The 25524-nt window shown below is 39.8% G+C and overlaps 2 protein-coding genes across 2 annotated transcripts; one reads left to right on the top strand and one right to left on the bottom strand.

The window, feature by feature from the left end:
- Nucleotides 1-174: 174 nt before the first annotated feature.
- On the bottom strand, nucleotides 175-20758 carry itcha (itchy E3 ubiquitin protein ligase a). The gene is made up of 24 exons (XM_071542834.1): nucleotides 20646-20758; nucleotides 16130-16209; nucleotides 15685-15826; nucleotides 15213-15337; nucleotides 13504-13635; nucleotides 12918-12966; nucleotides 12524-12702; nucleotides 11993-12233; nucleotides 11673-11768; nucleotides 11267-11441; nucleotides 10576-10645; nucleotides 10355-10439; nucleotides 9547-9675; nucleotides 9069-9141; nucleotides 7744-7815; nucleotides 7540-7628; nucleotides 7151-7310; nucleotides 6369-6502; nucleotides 5320-5460; nucleotides 4850-4970; nucleotides 4584-4688; nucleotides 4022-4118; nucleotides 3842-3914; nucleotides 175-3202 (listed from the first exon to the last, which is right to left on the bottom strand). Exons 2-24 carry the CDS (start codon nucleotides 16152-16154, stop codon nucleotides 3103-3105), a joined length of 2613 nt encoding a protein of 870 aa, XP_071398935.1. The 5' UTR covers nucleotides 16155-16209; nucleotides 20646-20758; the 3' UTR covers nucleotides 175-3102.
- Nucleotides 20759-20971: 213 nt separating this feature from the next.
- On the top strand, nucleotides 20972-24188 carry bloc1s1 (biogenesis of lysosomal organelles complex-1, subunit 1). Its single transcript, XM_071542835.1, has 4 exons — nucleotides 20972-21169; nucleotides 21334-21406; nucleotides 22430-22562; nucleotides 23417-24188. The coding sequence occupies exons 1-4, from the start codon at nucleotides 21109-21111 to the stop codon at nucleotides 23525-23527; spliced, it is 378 nt and encodes a 125-aa protein (XP_071398936.1). The 5' UTR covers nucleotides 20972-21108; the 3' UTR covers nucleotides 23528-24188.
- The last annotated feature ends 1336 nt before the right edge of the window (nucleotides 24189-25524 follow it).

Here is a 25524-nt window from a genome sequence, read left to right as displayed (position 1 = left end):
ATATATAAAACTTTGTAGTAAGGGACGAAGACACATCATTGGGTTTGTGGAGGAATAAAATTTGGAAATCACCAGAGACAGATAAATAGAAATATTTTAACTAAAAGAAAGAACGTATGACCTCCCTTGTGTGTGTAAAATGTGCAAAACAGTAGTAATAATTATTGACAAGTGTCCAGTAACCCATTGTTTTATTACTGCATTTTCTCAATCAATTGCATTTTTACATGAAACCCATCCTCTTGACATTGCCATGACAACAAATAAATAGTATTCAACTATTAACTTCCATTTATCAAAAAAGTTAGAGCCTCAACAAAAGAAGAAAATACAGTGATTACACTATCAACATGATTTACAATGCAATCAGTAGAACTAAAAGGATTACTATTTTGCATATTTCTATACATTTAATTTCCCCACGATCTGGGAACACAGCATTGTTTTAAAAAACAACAATAATTTAAAGTGGTTAATCAGCCATTTTAGAGTGTCAAGGTGCTATGATTATCTGTAATTTATTAATTATTCAACAGTCAACATGTTAATCACAAATCCTTACTTTTTTTTTTATTTCTTCCAAGTTTTTTTCTCAATGACAATCTCTTCACAAGTCTGCACAGCAGTAGCTGACACATTGTGACAAAATTAAATGTTTGTGTGTGTGTATAGAATTATTACCAGTTTAAAAAACAAAACAAAAACAAACGTGAATGAAGCAGCGATAATGTACCTCTCTTGACACCATCAAGTGTCAAGTGAGCAGTAGTTTGAACTAGACCAGAACTAGACCCGGTCACTGATCCCAGACCTGCAGTCCAACAATGTGAAAACGAATCAATATAGGCCAGTGAGCCCCACTTGGTACTCTTTGGTACCAGTATGGATATCATGATACAGAGATCAGGTATAACCACATGGTTGATACATGGGCTAATTAATCATTGGAATTTGTTGATAGGGCCATTTGAGATTTTACTGGGAACTTCAAGCTGAAATTTTAATTATGAATTTTCAAAGACCAGCGATACACAGTGAAATTACACTAAGCAAATTTACAACACGTTGCCTGTACATGTACCACACAGCTTGATGCTCGGACAGTGACTATTCATTCAACAGTACTACTTCACAAAGTATGCTTTCATATTTATCAATAAGATCTTGCATAGATACAGAGTAATAACACACATTATTACTATGTATGAATACAAACTAATATTACTGAAAGGCCTGTTAAAGAAACATTTCAGAAGCCACAGTGACAAGATGTAGGAATTGTGGCTCCCCAAGCAAGGTTAAGACTTTTAAAACTGGCTTCGTTACCACTGCCTTCATAATAAAGAACGGAGGAACTACTGACAGCTGGACAGTGGTTTCATACATGCTAACACTTTGGGGGAAGTTAGGAAGTGATTTAAATTATTAAAGTCCAAAAGTTTGCAAAATAAATCAGAGAAACTGTTTTGTAGATTGGTTTCACAGTCATTTCCTTATCTTTGACATTAGCATAGATACTTTGGGAAAAGACATGAAATGCACTATACAAATGTTGATGCTAAACACCCTATAAAACTAGGGCCACTTTGCTATTAATTCAATCAAATGTTAACACTCAAGTTAAGCCTACATCTCAGAGTGGTCCTGGGCTTGGGTGAATTACGTGTTTTAAGATAATTACCACCTTTTTCTACTTTGTAAGTATAATATTCACATAAACTGCATTGGTTATTTAACACATAAAACAGTTAAGATTCATGTGAGTTATTATCGATCTAGGATAATACTTATTTCTTGAAATCTACCAGAGAAGTTGCTACCATTCAGTGGGAATGGGTGGGTCTAATTATTCAACTGACAAATAATTTTCTATCATACAGTAAATCTCAATGCTCCCACTTCATCAGTAACATTTCTTACTTGTCAGAAATTTGTACGACTGTTCAAAGTTTAAATTGCCCCCGTCTATCCATGGTCATTATGCTGATCTCACATACAGCACAGACCACTTTGGGAAGTGAAGGTGTGTCAAATCAAATCACAACAAAACAAACCAGTTTCACCAAATACACCTGCCACTATGCAAATGTTCTGTACTTCATATTGGGGATTTGAATCGATAATAAATGTTGAAACTTACTAAATTCTTATCAAAAAAATGATTAAACAAACATCTGTTTGGCTATAATATGGGCAAAAAACACTTTTTTCTAGAAAACTATTGCACATAAAAATATAGCCTCTCTTAACAACAATCACCACTGTCTCACTGCTCAAATGATCATGTGCAAACTAGTTAGATTTCAACTCATAAAGTTAGGAAATCAACATGTCAAAATAAATGAAATCTTCATTCCACTTAGCATAATTTTTATCAAAATTAATTGAAGAAATTGTGTATATGCAACAAGACTCACATTCAGTCCATTCAGTCAACTATTCAAAAATTCATTCATCCATCCAATCAAAAAAATAAAAGTTGAGTTTGACAGACCTAAAACCATATATGTGCTTTTTATGTTGCTTTTAGGTGTGAAGATTTCATATACCACCAGTCAAAATGCACAAATATGGTTTTCCTGTTGAAACAGTGAAGTGCATAGGCCACACAAGGTGGCTCTTCTGAGGTTACTAAAGTACTACTGCACAGATACACGGGACGATGTGTAGAAACGGTGCACTTGCACGATGTACAGAGAGTGGACACATGACTCGGTGGGACAGACATCTTTTCTGCCTTTCCGTTTCCTCTTTGCGGGCTGAGTAAGGCAAGCTGGATTAGGGTGGGACCGATCATACAGGTGAGAGCTGATTCGGGACGAGGAAGTGTCACGGGTCTCTTGAACTGTGACGAACATGACGAACAGCGAAAAAAATTGTTGCTGCATGTGATTATGTGACAGCAAATAAAGACCTGTGTGTTCATCGACCAGTTTAGTCACAGCTCCAGGCTGCAAGGAGACTCTGTTGAAGAAGTTGCCTGAAGCCTAAAAGACAAAAGAGTTCAGAAGGCTGGTGGCTGCATGCATGGATATGGCTCCTCCAAGCCCACTGCGCCTCCTTCCTGTCCTGTCCTGTCCTGTCCCTCCTGCTCCTGCTGTGTTACTCCTGCCCGAAGCCCTCCGTCTCCTCTATGGCAAACATCAGCTTCTCCTTCAACTGCTCGTAGCTCTTGTAAGGAGGAAGGTCCAGACGATTAAAGCTAGATTGGACAAATGAGACAGAAATTGAGATGAGTTTTCAGCATAATGGAAATATTTTGGTTTTAACCAGGGTTTGTATCCCCCAAAACACATGCACACACACTAGTTAGGCACTTAGTAGTTGTTGTTAGATTATTACATTTACACTTGCTTGACTTAACATAATGCTGATAGAAGTTTCTACTTTACTTTTCTTGTTTAATGTTCTGACACTTTTTGTTTTCATGGCACTCTGAATCATCTGGCGACTTACCCTGTTGGTGCTTGAGGAATGTTCACTTCTTTTACTGTTGCACTAATTGTACACCACTCTGGATGAGAGCATCTGCTAAATGCTAAAATTGTGAATTGTATTTACCCAGGGCACAGTGACTGAGCAACGCCCGGTTTCACACTTATCCAGTAACACAGTGCAGAACAAAAATAATGAGATACGCCTTCAAAAATGCTTTAAAATGCATTACATAACTTCACATACCAAATGTAAGGCCAACAATAAAGGGAGGCTCATCAGCGGTTGAATCAGAAATGACTAAGAGGGCTGGGTCAACAATATTTAATCCTGGATCAGTTCATACAAAGAATCTGGTAAGTATAAGGAATTTAAAAAAAAAAGCAAAATGAACAATGTGTCTTACCATGTGTGACTTCTTGGAAGCCAGTTCTCTTTGCCCACTTTCTCAATGCAGAACTTCTGGGGGCCGTTGCTCCCTACATTAATCATTAATAAGAATGAATGAAGAAAAATCAATATTAGAAAACAAGTCCGATGTGACATACAGGGGTGTGTGTATGTTTGTGGTATCCAGTTTGCATACCCATGAGGTCAGCAAAGCCACCCATAGGAAGCCGACAGGTTCCCGTGACAAACTGCAGCAGTCTCATCCTCTTCTCGTTGTCCATCTCCTTCACAAACTGTCAACAGATCACACCATGTTGCCACCAGTTAGCAAATCTAATCTCCCATCTTTTTATTAATGTTACAGGGGAATTCCACTGAGACTGAGTTTCTATTATTATTTTTGAGAGGAATGAAGAAAAAACTTAGCAGAGACTTTCCCCCTTATTTATATTAAACAATACAACTTTTTGTCATAACATTAAAAAGTTTACTGTAAGGCAGGAAAGTGGCTATCCACACAATGTGCTTTCAGTCATTTAAGCAATACAGTCTAATGAGTCCAATTTTCATTGATCTCCAGTCTCAAAACAGCAAAAATGAAGGAGAGACACAGCCTGAATATGACAGGGGATGAATGAGGAACTGTTGTTTTGAACTTGCTGCTTGCTGTTAACTATGATTAGGCTGAGCAGCCACTACTGGAACAATTTCAGTCAACTGAACAGTGCAGTCTGCATGTGCATTTGCTCTGTACCAACCTGCCAGAACCAGAGGATCTGCTTGCTGCTGCGGGCATAATGTCTGTAGATGGTGTTCCTCTGCCAGTCCATCAGGTCTATCTCCTGCATCCCGCACAGCATCACCTACAGGCAGGGAGGACACAAATGTAACTTTTTTGAATGACTCTTCAGAGTCACACAGAGGCCAACGTTTTGATGCATCGAGAGCACAAATCTGCTAACAAACCTCAAACTTCCCTGGATAAATAAAAGTTAACGAATATCTCCAGTTCCTCTAGCAGTACCTCTAATTCCTTAGCATCAAAGTACTGCAGGTACTGCTGGGGCAGAACTTCATTGAAGCCCTCAAAGAATGCCTGAGTCTGTTCCTCCACACCTCTGGACAGCCTCCACTCTGCCACTAACCTGGACACACACACACACAGACACAAATTAAAAAAATGTAAACACACGCAACAGAGGAAGCTTAATGGTCCGCTTACAAAAATGTTTAAGTTAATCTTTAAGAGTGCTAAATCATTTGAGGCATAGTGTAAATGTTAAATTTGAGTCAAAAATCAAAGTACAATAACTTTTCTTTCACAGATAACTTGCAGTGCTGTCATTTTGTTGTAGTGTGTATACAGTGGAGTTGTTTTAATGCTTTAACAGCACCCAGCACTTCTCCATCACAAGCAATCACTATAGGAAAATAGGAATTTTTGGGCGGTAATAGATGTAGATGGGTGAGAAGCAACAGATGATGCAGCTGCACCTGATGTATTCCTCCTTATTCTCCTCCGTTACTAGAATGTTCCCTCCATCTGGTTTCAGCTCATGGGTAGTGACTTCCCCCAGGATCTCCTTGTCTACTGAGAAGAACATCTCCAGACCACACTCTTCTATGTTATTATCCCTGCAGGCAACAGACAGTCATCATCATTTTTGTCATCATCATCATCATGGTGACAATTCCAAACTGCTGCTATGAAAAACAAAAACAAATCAGACATTACTCCTGCAAGACATTCATTACTAGACTATTGGTCTGATAACTGTGAATGTTGTTAATTTGTGAATTTGAAAAAAATAAATAAATAAATAAAAATACCATCTATTTCTCTTCACTTTATTTTTCTAGAACCTTTAGCTTATATACGCAGAAAGGCTCTGACATTTGCGGTCCTTACTACTGGTTTCTTATTATGATGGTGATTTACAAATTGAAGCTTATTCTACTGTTGCATTCATTTTTTTGGATAAAAGCTTCTGCTGAATATCTAAAATGTAAAACTTTAAATGTAATGTGTTATAGGCTGTCTGTTATGTCACCCCAATTTCCTTCAGGATGGTAAAAGGTATTTCATATTCAAGACATGCTCATATCCTGGTCACAAATATCCCTGTATATATGAATACAGAGAATATCCTCAATATTACCATGGAAACCAAGATTGCGCTGAATGTGACAACCAGCAATAAACAGGATAGGGTCCCAGATAATATTGGCATAACCCAGCCATCACCATTGGGTTTCTCATAAATTTAAATCAGGGTTGTAAATGGGATATGGTGTTTACATGTGGCAACTAAAAAATGGAAAACCTGAGTGTCCTAAATATTAAAGATTGGTGTGCATGTAAACAGCCACTGACTACAGACAGCCATCATGCCAATTTAAGTAACATTAGTAAGTCAGCACCATCCATTCCATCCTCTCCTTCACATCATCTAAACACTCCGTATCATCAGCAAATCATGTATACGCCCATCATTTATGGCTTACTAACAGCTCTCCCACACGCCAAGTGTCCCCAGACCTACTTGATCCAGATGAGAGAGTTGTAGAACTCTGGATCTATGGACTCCAGGTCTTTGAGAGCCAGAGGTTTGTTCAGGATACGCTTGTAGAAGGGCAGGGAGAAACCTGTGTCGATGAATTTGCCATGGAACAAGGCCTAGAAATGATCAATGAAAGATATCTCAGACTGTCAGGTGATGAAACGTGTCAACAGCATTAGCAAAATGTAATGCAGAAAAATCAACAAAGAACTATCAGGAGTTTGATCATTTGCTTGGAAAATGCACTATGGCAAGTTAAAGTTTAACCATTCATGTCCTCCAGAGCCATAGGGCATATCTAAAAATCTACAGTTACACTTGTCATTTCAATGTCATGTTTGAGATTTGATCACAAAGATCGATTTTCAATTTCAAAGGTGATGAAAAATGAAATCGCTGTGTCGAAACTTGGCCTAGATATGCCCAGATATTCCCATTATGCGTCTCCCATGGTCCCATGGTTGTATTAATTTAAATGCTTGTCCGTCATTCTTTGTCCTGCTCTTCACCTAAATCTGTTTTCATTGCTTATATGCATATTGTGGCTGGATTGCATCCAGACTTTGTAGAATTCTGATTCTGATTCCAGACTTGCCACTTAATGCTTCCTGGTGTGATAAAATGACAAGTGTAAAATAACCAGAGATTTATAGATGTAAAGCCAGACTCCACTGACGTGACCCGCTCGGTGGGCCAAATTAACCATATAATATCAAATATTGATGGCACAGTGAGTAATAAGGTGGCAAAATAGTGCAGTGTACCATGGCAATGAAGCGTCCTATGAACTTGAAGTATTTTAGGTGATCAGGGTTGATGTAGGAGGCAGGGTTGATCTGCAGACAGTAGTTGTCCTTGCCAGCATACTCAAACAGACAGTACATGGGGTTGAGTACTTCATGGGAAAGTAAAAAGAACCATTCCCTGTAAATATAACCACAGAGAAAAAAATCATAATTCAAAAGAAAAGAGGACAGGGTCAAACCAGCTGAGTGAGGTTTGAAAGCGTGCAGATCAGGAACCTGATTGGAAATCAGAGGATGTTATTATTGCAGCAGTCTATGTTTTGAGGGTGGTGTCAAAAAAAGATAACACGCCTTAAGAGTCATACACTAAAAGACGCATCTATTCAAATCATTTCACCAGAACTTACCTGGCCACACCTCCATAGTCCAAGCCTTCCTCTCCAGGGAAAATGATCCACAGTCTTCGTCTCAGATCTTGTGGGTGGAAGCTCATGATCTTTAAATGCAGACAAAGAATGTAAACGGTGAAACAAGTCAAGCAATGACAAGACAATGCTGTTACATAAAGAAGCCAATAAAAGATATAATCATATGATTATGGAGGAACTCACCTGTTGGAATGAATCTTCAAACAAGGTTTTGCGAGTGACTGTAATCTTGATGTGCTGAGGCATTGATAATTGCTGAGAGAAAGAAACAAGCACTTACAATGAGGGTTAAACTAACTTTCCCATACCAACACTCACAGACCTTATCCTGCATACTGAAGGAAAACTTCAGTAAAAGACAAATATTTTACACAATTTGAATGCTTTGTGCACCAGTGGATGGACTTTGTACATTAACTTTATCGTTGTACGTTCAAATGCTTGTAAATATGAAAAGCCTACAGAAAACAAATGATGCAGCTCCCTTTGTCTGCCAACATGACAACATGAAATTTGCATTATTATGGAAGACAAAAGTCTTAAAGGAAACCATTGTAAATTTTTAAGCCAGCCTACGATCCTCTAAGTAAAAATATGGTGAAATGATGAACTTCTAAGTTATTCATTCTATATTTGGTTTGTTGTTGTCCCCTGTATTCAGCTCAATTATTTTTTTTCCTCATTCATAAAAAAGCTCTTTCCCTATTGCTGTAGACCCTCCCAGCCCTTACAAATGATCATGTTCAACCAGCTCCCCCAAGGATGGCTGCATATTGCAAAATATGTTGGAGGAACAGCCAGGCATAGGGCAAAAAAAATCCCGGTATGCCTCCCAAATTGCCTTTGATAGAAGAATAAACACTGGTATTGCTATTGGAAGATGGAGGGATCTGAGATGGGCCAAGGGAATGAAAACTGATGGCGAGTCATCTGACGTTTTTTTATCTGGACTGTTGCCATCTGGGAAACTAGCCTTACTAACCATACTAACTCGATTGAAAACCTCAATTGCATTACTCAGAACCAGGCCTGCAGAGCTGTGCAGGGCTGAGCCTGATTAAGACAAAGCCCAGCTGTTTTGTAATGCACTTCCATTACATACAGAGCTAACAGAGTAAATATCATGCTTGCTGCAAAACTGTGCCGCTCTAGTGGCAGGATACTACTGACATTATAAGCCATTATGATACCTGTGGTTAAGTTTAGCAGACCAATTTGCCGAGAAATTATGAATCAAGGACTTAAATTTGGTATGGTTTTATGTTGTCTTCTGTATTCTGTTCTGTAAATATACTGTATGTACAGAGAGCAGAGTTACCTAACGCACTGCATAGAAGAGAGATAACATTATTGCCCATAAGCTATCATAGCTAACTCAGCTCTATTTATGAGGATCATGTGGCCTCCTCCTCACTCTTCCCTTGGCATTAATGTTTTCGTGTCAGAGACGCTGTGTTATGTTACACTGTTATGTTGCTGTTGTGATGGAAAGTTCAGATGACACGTACCTGACACCAGAACCTGAAGTACTGCACTTTGGCTTTGAAGTCCCTGACATAGGTAATCTGGGGCCCATTCTCACTGTGGGAAAGACCAGAGTAAGAGTTATGTTCATTGTCTACTCAACAAGCACATTTAGGTGTGTATGCATGTACTGTATGTGCCTGTTTTAAACTTATCCATAATTTGAAATGCGCAATTATGGTATGCTGCTATTGTGTTACAATGTGTTATTTTACAATTTCTTTTATACAGCAAGCATCAGATGTGTTCAAGACAAATGCCCTTAGGGAGAATAATAAAGTGACTGAAGCTTTTAATCAGATGGCCCTAGATTTCAAGGTATGTACTTCTCAGGCTACTCGAGTACGACTGCTGACCAAGGATCAGTTTTGGAAAAGGTAGATGGCCTGAAGTCAGCACTAGTACACTGAGAAGTGTGACTAATGTGAGCCTGTTAACACCATCACTTTAACACCGACTTACAGTGAGGATTTCCCTGTGCGAGGGTCAATGTAGGTTGTGGTTCTCCTGTTGTGGTCTACAAAGTAGGGAATACCGTCCACAGTGAACCTCATCTCCCAACCCTCTGGCAGGGGCTTGTCATTCAGCAGCCTGACCAAAACACATGATACACAAACCAATTTGTTAAAAAGGAATGGAGACAAACAAACACAATTTATATTACCAGGGAAAATGTGCCCCACACACACACACACATATATACAAATGATTATTGTTCACATCAGAATTTCAGTGCAGGAATGCAGATGGCCACGACACCTGTATGTTACATATGTGCATATTTGAAAATATTAAATGACTGCCCTAAAGATACAGAAAGCAGGGCCTTCTCCATGCAGCTTGGTCAATAATTGGTGACAATAAACAGTGTTATGTCAGGCTTATGCTTCAATGCTTGAAATTACGTTTTTTTAGACAAATATAAATAGTGAAGTTGATGCCTATGTAAGCCTTTTCCTTCCCATCAAGGCAAAGGGTGGCTACTTTAAAGAATCTAAAATATAAGATAATTTTGATTTGTTTAACACTTTTTTGGTGTTATTTCAAAGTTTTGATGTCTTTTCTATTATTCTAAAATGTGAAAAACAGTAAAAATAAAGAAAAATGCCTGTGTCCAAACTTTTGACTGGTAGTGTATGAAACTACTGTAAAATGCAAAAATACAAGCTCCCTTTGACTAAAGAGACACACTTAAATTTGACAGCTAAGGTTTTTCATGCAACTGGGCACTGGAGAATAGACACACATTCACATGCATAGTGTTACCCACCCTTGCGTCCTGGGGTCCTCCCACTGGGTCGTCCGAGTCGTGTGATGAACAAAATACACTCTGCCGTTGGTGTCTGTTCTCTTCTCTAAAAAAGAATACATGGTAGATGATAGATGATGAAAAGATAAAAGGTAACATTCATTCACTGCTCACTGCCTTTTCATTGTTTGAACTGAAACAGAGGATCAGAGATGAACTATCTAATTCCCAATGATACTTACCCCAGCCATGTGGCAGAGGTCCCAGCGGGTCAAACTCTTTATTTGCTGCGGGTGCAAACTGGTCTTGGAGCTGAACAGCAGAGAGAATGGGGCACATGTTAATAAAGTCTTTAAAAACAGCAAAACTGTGAAACCTTGATGTGCAGTTTGTTGTAGCATGGAAATGTAGTATATTTTCACAATTATCATCCAATAAGTACAATAGACTGAATACCACTTGCATCTTTAATCTCATTGGGTGTTATCGTTTTATCATTCCTTAACCATGTGATCTGACCAAGCCATGTTGGCTCTAGCTATCCAGTACTAGGGTCATGCAGGATCATGCAAAGGCAAAGTCACATGAGGGGATTTCAGACTCAAGAGCCACATCAGACTTGAATAACACTGAACAGCAGTACAGATGTCAAAAGTGTACAAACAGTATACTAGTATAAGTAATACTATATAAAATATATATAAATATAAAAATCATAATTTGGTGTCAAACTTCACCTTGCAGTCTTTGCAACAGTTTCCACTTTTCCACTAAGGACACTAAGACATGTATGTGTATGGATACTTCAACATGTGTATTTATTTTTCCCCAGAATAAATCAAATGAAATAAAGGTTTGTAAGGAATCTTCAAACAGTGTTTCATGCACAATAAACCTAACAAAACCAGTAATGAAAAAAGTGCCTGCACACACCCCGTATATGAACCTCTGGTTAAACTGCTGCATGGCTCCCTGCAGCTGGCTGCGCTGGTGCTGCCACTCCTCATAGTTACGCACTGACTCCTGCGTGGGGCGTTGCCATGTGGTGGTGCGGGTGATGTGGTCGACATAGTACACCCTGCCCATGGGGTCCACCCTGCGCTCCCACCTACAAAGAACAGAGAATGAAAAGGAGGCAGAACTGAGTCGACAATGTAGGCCACATAGTGAATCCTGCCTAAAGCAGCTCTAGGCATCTGTAAAAGTGGGTATAAAAACATTTCACGACTAGTCGAAGAGCCTTTTGCAGTGTTAGGACTGCACAGTCCAACAGACCAGACCTATAGCAAAGTATATATTAATATTCATGGTATAAAGGATGAATCAAGTGTTTTCGTACCCTGTAGGGAGAGACTCAGGCCTGTCCCAGGTTGTCCTTTTCTCAATGTGATCCACAAAGTACATACGGCCATTCTGGTCCACCCTTTGCTCCCACCTGCAGAGACAAAACAGATGAGTCAGAAAATAGAGACAACAGGATTAGGACAGAGGTCGTTTGCAACCCAAGTTGTTCAGCTTATGAAAAACTGAAATTCTTCAAAATACCTAAAATGTAACAAAAGAATACAACAACAACACTCAAAAGCAATTGGAAGGATGAAATTTGATATGAATATTAACAGAATCAGCTACAGTCAAGTGTGATGCACTGCCCCTTACCCTGGTGGCAAGGGACCGTTGGTGACGGGTGTGACTCTGGGAGTGGCTGGTGCCGGGGCTGCTGAGGCAGAGGTGGAGGCCACAGGTTTGGGCCCACTAGCCGTCTGTGATGGTCCTGCTGCTGCTGCTGCTCCACCTGAGGCATCCTGTGGATCTGAACACCCACTAGCAGACGCTTGAGAGGATCCATCTGAAGCTGGGCCTTCGCTCACCTCACTAGGGGAGGAACTGCTGGAGGAGGCTGGGAGGAAGGTAAGGGAGAAGAGGGGAGGGGAAGGCAGAGGAGAGGAATATACTGATAAGTCTGTCTATTAATCTGGAATAGTATATTTGCTTCAATTGCAGTCACTAGCAAAACCAGTGCACACACCAATTTTGTACATGAATATGTGAAATTGCTTTGTTGTATTAGGCTGAGACATCAATCTAGGACACCTGCATATTCTTCATCTTATGTCCATGGAATCTTCTGAAATGTATAGGGGCACAACATATTCACATGAACTTTCAAAGGTTTTCTACTTTTCCTACTTGGTGAGGCTGTTGGTCTGCGGGGTGTAGGAGGAGGGGGGCGGGCTGGTCTCGGAGGACGTGAGGCCTTGGAGCCCCCTGGAGACGGGGCAGGAGACGCCGTACCGTTGACAGCATGACCATTAGGTACAATGACCCACTCCTCTGAATCACTGGAGGGAGACGTGTCTCTGCTTGACCTGGAGATGAAAATGAGAGAATTTAGGGCTACGGTAGTCTTTACAAGTGGACAGAGTCTATTGAATTTGTTTTACATTTATCTATGAGAACCAAATGTAACAAATGTAAACACAAACAAAATTCTCGACAGATATGGTTTCTTCTTCAAAAACCCCAGACCCAAATTAAGCACAAAAGATTCTAGGCCTATCACAAAAAGAACAGTGTACTAGACCTGTTGCCAGAGTCTCCATTCTGTCTCACATTCCCATTTGGAACAGCAGCTAGAATGACAGAAAAAAAGACATCAATGCCCTATTCAAACAATGAGAAGGCCCAAGAAGACAGGGCGGTTTGTGCTCAAATTTAGTAGTCATGGTGTCTGGTTTACCCTGCAGAACTGCAAACCTCTCATCTATGTAAAAAAAAAAAAACACGCTGGCTACTACTGCTACAACCTGTTAGTGGAACATGCTGTAGAAAACTTTTTGATGAATCACTGAAGGCTGCCAAAGTGCCCGTGTTGCATCATGACCTCCAATAGTGATGGGGCTCAAGCTTTCCCTTAATCACTTCTCAACTCCTGATACAGCATTATTAACATTTGGTTATTACAGCAGTGCTCTTTTTCACTGAAAATTAAATGTGTCAATCAAACAGAAATATGGTGTGGGTGGTGTGAATCTCTCAGTTACAGCTAAACACAGAATTCTGCTTTTTTTCATTTTTCGGAATAATACATCTCTCAATAGTTGTTCATGTTCCCAATTTGTTACTGTGGTGAAACCATTTGTTTTGTGTCTGTGTGTGTGGTTCCTCACCGTGTTCTCTCTCTGCAGAGGAGAAGGTCTCTGGGTCTACCTGCATGCCGTCCAGGCAGACTGACAGGTCGCCTACAACATCCCGGGGGTCCCTGTCGGAGCAGAGCTGCAGCGTCTGCACCACCTCACACACTGCATAGTGTTAAACACACAAACAGAAGCTTATTTGCAAGGCTGACAACACACTCCAGAGAGAACAAGGTGAACTCAACACAATAGACTGAAAGGAGATGCCAAGGCTGTCACTTAGGTAGCAGAGAGTAAAAAAGGAGTTCTAGTCACCTACGCCCGCCTGTATCAGACTGATACCCCTCCCAAGTAATCCACCAGATATCCAGTAGCGATATGCTCTAGCCTACCAAACATGTGCTTGGCCATCACACAGTCAGTGGTACAAGAAACAGCATGACAAAAGATCATCAACACCTCAGTACAAATGGTGTCAGGTCATTTGCCGTCACGTTAAAAGGAAGCAGCCTTGGAACAGCCTCACACACTTGAAACAGCAACCCAGCCCACAGTTTCCTTCTAGAAACCAGAGAGCTTCCTCCCTCCTAAAGCTCCAATACAGTCTAGCAGATAACCTTTTACACAACAGGGCTGAAAAAATCAAATTGCGATTATTTCACAGAATATTGCAATTGCGATTTAAACTGCAACTCATAGCATCAGATGTTTTTCTTGTCATAGCATTAAAATTGATTTGAAAAGTGATGTTAAAAAAAAATAGATGTGTGCAGGATTTACTGAGTTTGAGTATGATGAAAGGTTTTCACCAATATTGTACTTGATTCATGGACCAAATATTACCCAAAGCTCTAAAACACCTGTTTTAGAAATCCATTGTGGACGCCCCTCTCTTCAGAAATTAATTGCAGCCTCTGCAATTTGGAAATTGTATATGTTCATATTGCGATTTTTTTTTTTTTTTCAATTAATTGTTCAGCTCTATCCAAGACCACCGCAGGTAACCCCTCTGAGGGTCCAAAATGTGCCTGGTGAGTAGATCATACAAACCAGTCCATTAGGCCGAGTAAGTTGTTGGTTTGAAATCTTGGTAGAGCTGCTCTGCGCAAGTCGAATTTATAACTGTAAGCAAAGGCAGCTGTGACATAGAATATGAACCAGACTTTCATGTCACATGGTTAGCACATGTTGACAAGGTCTGAGAGGAGCCATTGTATTCGGGATTGTAAACACACTCCAAGCAAAGAGACGGCCATAAGCTTAGGTGAGGCCTGTATCTCAGGGAAAACTAAAATCCAGTCAGTAGGTCTGCATGTTGGCTTTTAAGCTCATCAAAGCCCAATAAAACATTCCCCTAACAAACAGAAGCAAACAGGCACTCTTACATAACAAGTGTGGCCTACAGTGTGTACAAACTCTGCCACATATAAAACGCTGCTGACAGATATACAAGAGCATCCACACAAAACGAATATTGAAAATGAGATAACTTAATATCATATTAAATTAATATAAGCCATTTGGTGGGTGCTTTATCCAGAGTACGCCATAGCATTATGTGGGAAACAAACCAAAGCTACCAAATAGTCTAGTGCAATACCAAGGTTCCAGTCCTCCAGTATTGGTGAGGGGAAAGGTGAGTCAAAAGTTTGGGATACAACATTTGTGCATGACTTCAGAATTTGGGGAAAAAAGGCAAACATGAGACTAGCCATAAACAGAACAGAGAAAAGTGAACTCACATTTCAAGTCGTTAGCCTTGAGGGTCTCGCTGATCTCCAGTGTGGCCATTCCCAACAGGATGTCTGCCTTCAGAGTCTGGTGGCTCCAAACACGAAAGATCAGCTTGCTGAAGGGGGTCACAATTCTGTAGAAACGGGAGAAGATGCCAAAAAAAAAAAAAAAAAATTGGACCTGTGACCTCAGCTCAACTTGCACATTCAGTGAAACTGAATAACCTGCCATTTTTAAGACACTATTATAGACAGTGAAATGACACTCCAGGTGTAATTATTACCATATCATACACTACCCCAATAACCAATTGACTGTAAGCATCATCATCCAAATAAGTGAGCCACACAGGTCTATTGTGCACTTCCCTTATACTCTTTGGCCACAGGGACAGACAAACGGTGATCTATCACCAAACAATTAATCAGGTATTTATTATACTGTTCCCAATCCTGTGAGAAACACGGTTGTAGTACTTACACAGTGAGAGCTTGCTTCCATTTGGGGCTGTGCGTGTTGTTACACTTCTCAGTCTTCTTGGACTGGCCATCCACAGCTACCTCAACATATGGACTGGGGCCGAACCAGTTCTTTTTGTTTTCCTTCAGCTTGGCTGAGAGCACTGGAGATGAGAAAAGGTGCTTATGACTTGCTATTATCACTAACTTAAAGCTTCCTCATGGGAGTGTTTGTAAACCACTTCCTAAATCCTACCCAGTGCTAAGCAAAACAAGTGTTGCTGACAGGCCTGTTTCAAAACAATGGTGAACATTAGAACAAAGTGAAGAGTCGACATTCACCTAGGCTGTCTCCTTGGACTTTAAGAGCATGACAATTCCCTAGCCTTAGAATTGGACTTAACTTTACTAGTTTGTCATAATTCTTGTCAAAAGCTTGGTAGTGCAATAGTGCAATGTTAACTCACCTGTAACTTGTAATTGAGCCTTCATGGTAAAGCCATAACACTGTAGCCTTGTTTGGCTACACCGAAAGGACCTGCAACAACTGGAAGCAATGACAGCACATGTAAACACAGGGACACGCCATGCAGGTAACCTGCTTACAGAGGGATTAGGCTAAGGCTGCAACAGTCAATGGGACATTTAGCCTGGCTTTAAATAGAGTGGCAGCCTGGCAGGTATGGATAACATTTAAAAGGCTATCCAATTATTTAACATGGTGTGATGAAGGGCATTGTGTGACATCTTTAGGTACAGATATGATGGCATTTAAAGGTTTATTATAACAGAATGGCAAAGATATGCCTGCTTCTAACAGTGACATTTGTTGTTGCTAGATTGCACCTGTTTGGCCTCCACAATAAAACAAATCTGGCTTTCACTGTTAGGATTTAGTTTAAAACATATGCTACTGCTTTAGTAGTGCTCCATATCCCCACCATCACACACACACACACACACACACACACACACACACACACACACCTTCAATGAAAATAGACCTATAGAGCCAAGTTTACTTCTGATCAGATTCTGGTGGTTCTAGCTAAGTCAGGACCAAAAGACCAAAAAGACACACAAGATATGATCTAGAATGAGACACTGTACTTATAGGTAGTCCACATGGTACAACACGTTCATAATATGTCTAAGCAACGATAAACTACCATTTTTTTTTACAGCACCACAAATCACCGAACTTTATTTACAAACATAATCTGCAACTCCTCAGAGAAAAAAAATAATTTGTATATGTTCCTGCATAATTGCTGAGGGCACACATCAGTGTCCAACTCCATGTTGTTATTACCACTACTAAATCTAATTAACACCACTATATGCCACCACTATGTCTGACATACCAAGAAGAATGTTTCACCAGAACGGGAATTCAGATGTCAGTCTCTAGCTTAGCCTAGATTCAGTAAATTGTAGCCCAAACATACAGTCAGTGCCGCTCTCACTATGTGCGCTGCCTTTTGACTGTGCGGTACATTCATCCTATGTACTAGCTACATTGCTCAATGACATCATGGATGTAGAGTGACATGGATTAACTGAAGTTATTTCAAGAAACCACCAAGCACCTTCCATAACAGCCTTAGGCTAAATTAAGTAACATTAAAGCTGCCGTGGTAATATCTGCAATAACACAATAACTGCAAAGGAGAACGACTTAAATGCCAGACAAAGGGGTTTGTTTGTTATAAACAGAAAGGTGCAGAGTGGAGCGGTAACAGTTAGAAAGTTCTGACAGAGACAATGTGGGTCAGTAACAAAACCCTTCCCTGCCCAGGCATCAGAGGCATGACGGTGTTCCGCGCAGGGCTGCCCCCCCGTACATGCGTGCCTCCCCAGTATAAACACACGCGTCGTACAGTCCTGCCTCCCGTACAGCGCTGCCCCCTGTTGTAGTATCGTATTTCAGCCGCCAGGTGTCATCTGGGCACAAAGACACCGTTTACTGCAGGCAGGCTTGCTGTACAAATATAATATAACAAATAATATGTTTCCCGTGGACGCTTGTCATGTTTAGTGGCCAAAAATAATATAACCTCATTAAGTATTTTCTGTATACACTATTTAAAGGGAAAGGGGTCCAAACGTATATTTAGGTTGTGAATTGCAGGTCAAAAACAAAATTCTAGATCTCTAGATTGTCCTAAATATAAGATGGATTGTAAAAATGGGTGAGCAAAACTTATGACTTATTAATTTTGTTAAGAAAATATTCAAGACTTTGTTACTTAATTGGGCAGCATTCACTGGAGTGACACACAATAAGGACATGCAATAAACATCACGAGCGGGATTTGAACCCATGACCTCCACTCCTGCAACCTGTACCTAAAGTCAGCTCCTTAGACCACTGAGCCACTGTGACCTTTCTCATACTTCACTTGTAAATCCCATTTGTGTTTCTATCGTCGTGTTTTGCTTTTCTTAATTCCTCTCTATGACTGAGGAAAGACTGGGGAAAGTCATGAAATACACCTTGGCTCTACTCTTGCTGGTTTCTCTTTATATTGGGTTAATGACAGTATTTTGCTTTTAGAGTGGCCAGTCCATTCCCCTTAGTTATTTAAATTCTTGAGATAATAGGAAAGCTGAGAGGGGTACAGAGTAGGGGAAAACATCAGAAAAGGTTCTGGTGGGACTGACCAGCAGGGGAAGACCTGCATGTAGACCCAAAGACAGGCGGACTGCCACTACCTCTGAACATGAAAATGTCTGTCTACCCTAAATGATAAGGCATAAGAGGGATCATTTTATGACTTGGGTTCAATTCACTCTCCAACCAGGGGATTAAAAAAAAAAAAGTAGAGAAGAAGATTGAGGGGAAAAGTACATTAACTTACATTGGAGTTCGCCTAAACCCTTCAGCAAACTGAGATCCCTTGATTTTCACCAAACTACACAGGGAGATTAAATATCTGGGGCAAGACATTTCCATATCATCTGATGTGTTACAGTGAGTTTTGTCATGTGTAAAGTTTGAGGTCACTACTTGTGTACATTTGTCAATGAGTGGTAGGCCTGTCACACGTCTAAAATACTCAAGAAGCTTGTATATAGGCCTTCCCACGTGAACGATTCTGTGCTTTAGCTCTGATACAGAAGTAATGATAAATCAACCAGGACTGCAATTTACAAACTAAAGACCAACTTGGTTCAGTCATTACATTTTTGCATTGGATTACCATACAAATCGAGAACGGAAGGCATAATCACAGAGGGTGAATCCCCTTATACAGATTCCACAGTTCATATCAAAGTTGTTTTTACTGCAAAATGCATACTTTTAGCCACATTTAAGTCTATCAAAACATGTAGACTTTTTGTACCCAAAGAACTGGAGAAATGCCATCAACAAATGAACCAAACCTTAACTACAACCTCAGACCAGATTCTTTCTGTTTACCCCTTTAACCCATTTGTAGAACAGACTGCTATTTCCATTTAGAATACATTATACAGATCTAACCAGATCTAACACAGCAAGAACCCAATCAAGCATATTCATGAGCATTTGCTCATGAATATGCTTGTTTGGGTCCAGGGGTGTTGGAGGCTGAACACCTGACTGACTGCTGTTTGAAATTTTAGCTCACAGTAGCATACAGCACACCCTCAGCAACAATACACTGCATTGGGTCGGCCTATTTGAAATGGCCTAGCCTATAACTTTTTGAGTTACCACAATGATCATGATGAACTTTCATGTGAGAGGCAAGGAGAGAAAATGCAACAGGAAAAGGTGATTAAAATAAAGTATTTTTACCCTCAACAGTAACACGCAACAATTTCAAAAAATTTTACTGAGTTAGTTCATATAATATCAAATCAATTTATCTAGCACTAACCTGTGGATAGCATGTCTGGGGATACAGATATGCAGAAAAGACAAATAACTTTTTTTCATAGTTGATATGGTAGGCTGATAGAATATCAACAAGCAATACATGTGTTTTGCTTGAAAATAGCATTTCAACATCTGTGACTAGCGTCTAAAACTTTTACCTTGGTGCCTGTTTTGTGTCAGACAGCCTTGTGACTTGCGTTGAACACAGAAAAAGTAAGAAAACAAGAAGCTTAGCCTGCGTGCATATCAAAGTGAAGCTGAGAGGAAATAGCATTTAATTTGTTTATTTAAAAATAGTACTTGACAAAAAAAAAAACATCGACAAAACTATTTTGACTGCACAAGTAGCCCAATACTTTACAAAGTAGGCATGTCCGCCTGGTCTCGATTAGCACTGAAAGATTCCGAGGCCTTAGTAAATTAATAGAAGCTTAAATAAATTATTGTGAACAAGACAACATAGCATCTACAGTTAAGTCAAAGTAGGCCTGTTACATTTGCAAGATACACCTTTGTTTGCTCGTCGTACCAAGCTGTCTCCCCGCCGCAGCAGACCAGTACCGACACTATTGAGCAGACTCAAGTTTGCGTCAGGAAAGTGAAAGACAGGCACAGATTCAATTGTGGAGTACATGCGCCGTCTAGTGGAAAACTGCTTTATTACACGGGAGGCACGTATGTACGGGGGGGGGCAGCCCTGCGCGGAACACCGGCAGTGCTGTGCTACTTAGCTTTATCTGTTAGCATAACAAACGGGTTAGCATGAGCGTTAACGTGAAGAAGCTAATGTTAGCCACCTATCGTTTTAACATTAAAACGACCCCAAATATCAGCTTTTTATATAAATGATTTAGCTGGCTAGCTATGTACTCGAGATGCGTTATCAATTATGATGTTAATGTTTTCTTTCTTTCGATTACTGAGAAACACTGAAAAGTTTCAAGACCTGGACCAACTTAACGTTAGCCGACGTACAGAGCACCGGCTATCCCGCTAGCTAGCCGTTTGTCAACTAACGTCAGCAATGCTAACACCACACGGGTTCTTTACTTGATCTTTCGACAGGATATATCTCACACTTCTCAATTTAGTGGAAAACTATATGGTATTACACATACCTGAGGGAAGCAGAAGATTATATATGTCCACCTCCCACCTATACAGACTTTTGTCTCAGCTCTGCCAAGATTGTTGACAGGTTGCTGCAAGCAGCATCGTGCCTACGGATGTTCCGACAGCCGCTCTCTACCACGGATAGGCATATATGTTACTTCCTGTCATACTGGACTTCAGAATAAACGCCAATCCTTAAAAAAAAATACTATTTTTCTTTATGATACCCAAAACGTGATGTTGAATTTGATATCGCCATCACAATAACATAGGGCATCAATTAAACGATAAAATCAGAACCAATATTCGACCCGCCCACTTCTGTCGTAATGCTCTCCCTGGCAGCAGTCTCGTGACAGCGTCACTAACCAGCCACTAACATTTCTACACTTTCTGCTTGCAAAACATATGTTAACCAGCTAAATGAAAATACTTTAGCGAAATAATCGCAACGACTACTAAAGCAAAATGTTGTCTCGTTTACTGAAGGAGCACCAAGCGAAGCAAAACGAGCGAAAAGAGCTCCAAGGTGAGCGGGTGAGGAGTGTCTAGGTTTAGCTATCGTTAGCTGCAACTGGCTAGCTACCTTGCTAGCTGATGCTAAAAACAAAGCTGAGTTACACGCCGGTGTGGCTGTGTGACGAAGAACTTTTTGACCATAATATAGATTGTTTGTAATTTTTCCCTGCACAGAGAGACGCAGACGTGAAGCTATTGCTGCAGCCACCTGCCTGACAGAAGCCCTGGTAGACCACCTCAACGTTGGGTATGAAAGATTATGCTCCTTGTCTTACAGTTTTTCCTTTCCTGTTGTTTTAATAACACAAGTGTAATGGTCGTTGAGGTTTCGGGTATAGGATCAGACCCCTACCACTCACAACAAGTCAATGCTACTTAGGTAGATAAGTGAATAGGCTATAATTTGTATTACCCAGAGAAAGGTATATTTGTTATGTCTGTGTATAACTTCGTCTAAAATCCACCACACTCACAACACACACAGAAAAAGACACAGCCAATGTTTATAAAATACATATAATTTTTCTTAAACTGTAGCCATGCATCAACTACAATAGAAGCCATGTGTCTGTGAAATAGGCAGCTCTATTTTTTCTTGATGGATAGTGAACCTTGCTATATACCAGGTTTTACTCTTGTATAAGTCTGTGGCCTGCATGCCTCTGAGTGGGATCAGTAGAATGCAGAATAAGTTTAATATTTCAGTTCAGTATGGAAAAGTTTGGAGGAATCTGCTGCATTATAAACATGTCCTTCCTTGAAGTCAAACCGAGTAGTGAGCTGGACTATACAGAGTTTCCTCTCTAATTCAGTATTTATAAGCCAATCCATTCCTGGCACAGGAAAATGGGGCACATGGCATGCTATGACACAATAGCAAATGGTACATTGGGATTGTTAACATTGTGAAAGTTGTGATAAAACCAGTACAATCAGTTTAAAGAACAAGAGTTGGATGCAAAGGCCGTTGTTGTACTGCTCCTTTATGAATATCCTTTGACAACTCAGTGAGATTTAGTGTAGGTAGAATGTCTCTTGGGCAAAGGTCACTATTTCATTACCATTAGACCACAATATTTCAAGCAAGGTTCTACTTTTTCATCAGGATTATTTTGCCGCATGGAAAATGAATGAGTTGTATTTACCAAATACCAGATTATTACCAAATACAGATGGACTGTAACGTGCTAGAGTTTATGTTACATCATGCTATGTTGATACATTAACAATACAATACCACCTCTCATTATTGATTTCTGTTTTGCTCTAGAGTTGCCCAAGCATACGTAAACCAACGCAAGCTTGACCATGAAGTGAAAACTCTCCAAGTGCAGGCTAGCCAGTTTTCCAAGCAGACTGCTCAATGGATCAGTATGGTGGAGGGCTTCAATCAGGCCCTAAAGGTAGGCTGTGTTCTTAACCAAAAACAAAAACAAGGGTTTTGATGGATTCAACCTGAAATGTCATTTGGCTATATGCCAATTAATCCATGCCAAAAGTATGGAGCATAATCTTTTACATTTGAGAAGGCTCAAGAAGATCAAATGGCACATTTTGGCTTGTTTTGACTGTAAAATAATCTCTGGAACTACCTTTGCTGTCCTTGTAATAAGTAAATGTGGATAAAGCACAAAAGGATATCTGGTTCCAAATGTCAAATCTGTAACAGTAGCATTTGCAGCCAGTGTCACATTTAATGTTCTTGTTATACAAAAGGAAACATATCCAAATCTACAATATACACTGGTCAGGAAAAAAGAAAGGAGGATCAGCATGCCATGTGCTCGTGACAACATGGCTTCAAATCCAGCTTGTGACACCCTCTTTTAAATAATAGTAATGCCACAAAAGATAATCTTTGGGGGGAAAAAAATCTGTTTTGTTGTACACAGTGAAAGTAGTGAGTCACCTCAGTCAAAACTCACCACTGCTTTATCAATTTCACTAAAAGCAGCTTTAGTTACCTTCACAGGCCTTGTCATAAATCCCTAGATCCAAGCGAATTTGACAGGTGTAAGCAATTCAGCAATTGATTTCCACTCATTCTGACAAGCTGGATGAAATTACAGTCATCCAGCTTACATCATCTTCACATGAGTAGCCTCGGTTCGGGGGAAAGGCTGACTTGACATTTTTAAAACTTGTCTATTGCTACTCCTTGTGGTAGAAATGTTGTGCTCACTGCTTCAGCGTTAGTCCACAGAAAATGTACATAGTGATAATCACCCTTAATGTTGCTATATTCTCTGTTGAACAGGAAATTGGGGATGTGGAGAACTGGGCTCGCAGTATTGAGATGGACATGAGGACCATTTCCACAGCTCTGGAGTATGTACACAAGGGTCAGCTTCAGTCGGCTTCCTCATAAACATTATGGGGAGAGACATCTGATTGACTGCTAGCTTTATAGCTTAAAAACTACACTGGAATGAACTTAACAAAAAATCTGGTCCATTAGACCCTTACCAGCAAATATGCAGGACTTCATTGTCAAGAATGACTTTCTGAATCTTCATCAGAGTGGGGCTTGTGCTGATTGTTAACTGTGTTCAGAGAAATGTTGAAAATCTGTTGTATCTGACAATGAATTGCACATCTACCTTGACTAATGATATTAACTAGGGATACAGTGGTGCGCGAGTTGTGTTAAGATCATGCCTGTATGTTAAGTGAAATAGGTCTGGCATTTATGCTGGAGTGAGGATGTCTTCACATTCAGAAATGAAAGTTTGATCAGAATGAATTGGTTATTGTAAGTGAATAAATGAGGCTTCTATGTGAAAGCGTAGCATGTAGAAATTGAATTAATTTGCTTGTAATAGGTTTAAGGGGCCACAGACAACTTTCCGTCTCTGTCTACCTTTCTGTGGTATCCCCTGTCTAATAACCTGTTTAAAGGAAGGCCTCTTTTCAGCACCCAAATCCTGAATTATGTATGTCTGCGTGTAATATTGCCTATACTGTATTTATCAGACAGCTTATCTTTACATTTTGTTTCTTTTGTTTGTATTAAAGTCATGGTAAAATTGCACTGCTGTTTGTGTTCTTGTCAAGCAAGGGATATATAATTAATCTAGTCAAGTCAAAGGGCTTCACAACGCTCACATTATGAACACCCCCCCCCCCCAACTCTTAGATCCTCAACTGAGGATGAGGACAAATTTCCACGAACACCTCATTAGAAAAAAAAAAATGGAAGAAACCTTGAAAGGGACCACTACCACCCCTGTCTTGCATGCAATGGGTGCTGAGAGTGAACAGACTAAATGTTGATAGCAAAAAGGAAGATAAATATGGTGTCAAGATAAAGCCACATAGAATTGCAAACAAAATAATAATATTGCAAATGAAAGTAAAGAAAAAAAAAAATTGTAACAAAACTGAAGTATTGTAAAGAGAATTGTAGTATAAAAGTATTATAAACAAATCAAATATACTTGAAATAGTTAATTTGATGTTTGTGAGAAAAGTATCACTTTGAGCCCTTTTGTTGCGTTTGTAACAAAAAAACGTTTTCATTTTGACTCATTTTCTTTTCTTTGCAACCGCATCGAGTGTGTTACGTAGGGTGGTGTTTAGTTTGTGATGGAATGTGTGACGTTGAGAGGGAAAGTTGCGTCACGAGGCACACGGCAGCTGAGTTCTCCCGCCACACCACATTCCTGTTTGATAACTAGCTACACCCCATCAGTTTAATAGACGTTATCAGAATACAGAAACCAATATTAAGAACCAATTGATAACATAGTTTTATATTCAGCTTGTACACATGTACACATTATAGTCCCGTCTGGTAATGATCTTGTGAGGCATAGCAATATGCCTGTGCTTAGCTGTAACAATCAGATACATTAATAAATTACTTTCACTCAATACTATAACCCCTGCTGGTTTACAGTGTACAATGTGAACTGACTTGTTTGAAGACTTATTGCAAATGTGGGGAGCTGATATCAGAGTACACAGCATACATTGTAAGCACGTTTTCAGCTTTAAAACTGATGTAACAGTTCAGTGAACTGAATGAGCCTATGAGATATGAGGTGGAATGTTTTTAAGGGCACACAAGGCTTTAACATGTGGGATTATAGTAAGTTTGTTTAACACTCTTAAAACGTAAAGCAAATAATGTGACGTTTACAGGGACACCATACTAAGAAATATTTAAACCTCCTCATGCTTATATATCTTCAGAACCTCCAGGTTGGGAATATCAAGCGAGATCTTTTGAGGACTATTCGAAAGGAATTGATGTATTTTGAAAGGAAATAATGTATTGTCTATTAGATAAATTGGCAGATCTAGAAAATCCAGTTCTTTGATGGCTCTGTGTACTTATTGTACAGAGCTTTCTGTATGTATTCT

Source organism: Centroberyx affinis, unplaced genomic scaffold (genome assembly GCF_046629955.1).
Source record: "Centroberyx affinis isolate AG114_WGS23_722 - 3 ecotype Tasmania unplaced genomic scaffold, CSIRO-AGI_Caff_v1 ptg004194l_1, whole genome shotgun sequence".
NCBI classification, from domain to species: Eukaryota; Metazoa; Chordata; class Actinopteri; order Beryciformes; family Berycidae; genus Centroberyx; species Centroberyx affinis.
The sequence above is the reverse complement of the archived record's forward strand: the minus strand, read 5'-3'. Positions and strand labels throughout refer to the sequence as shown.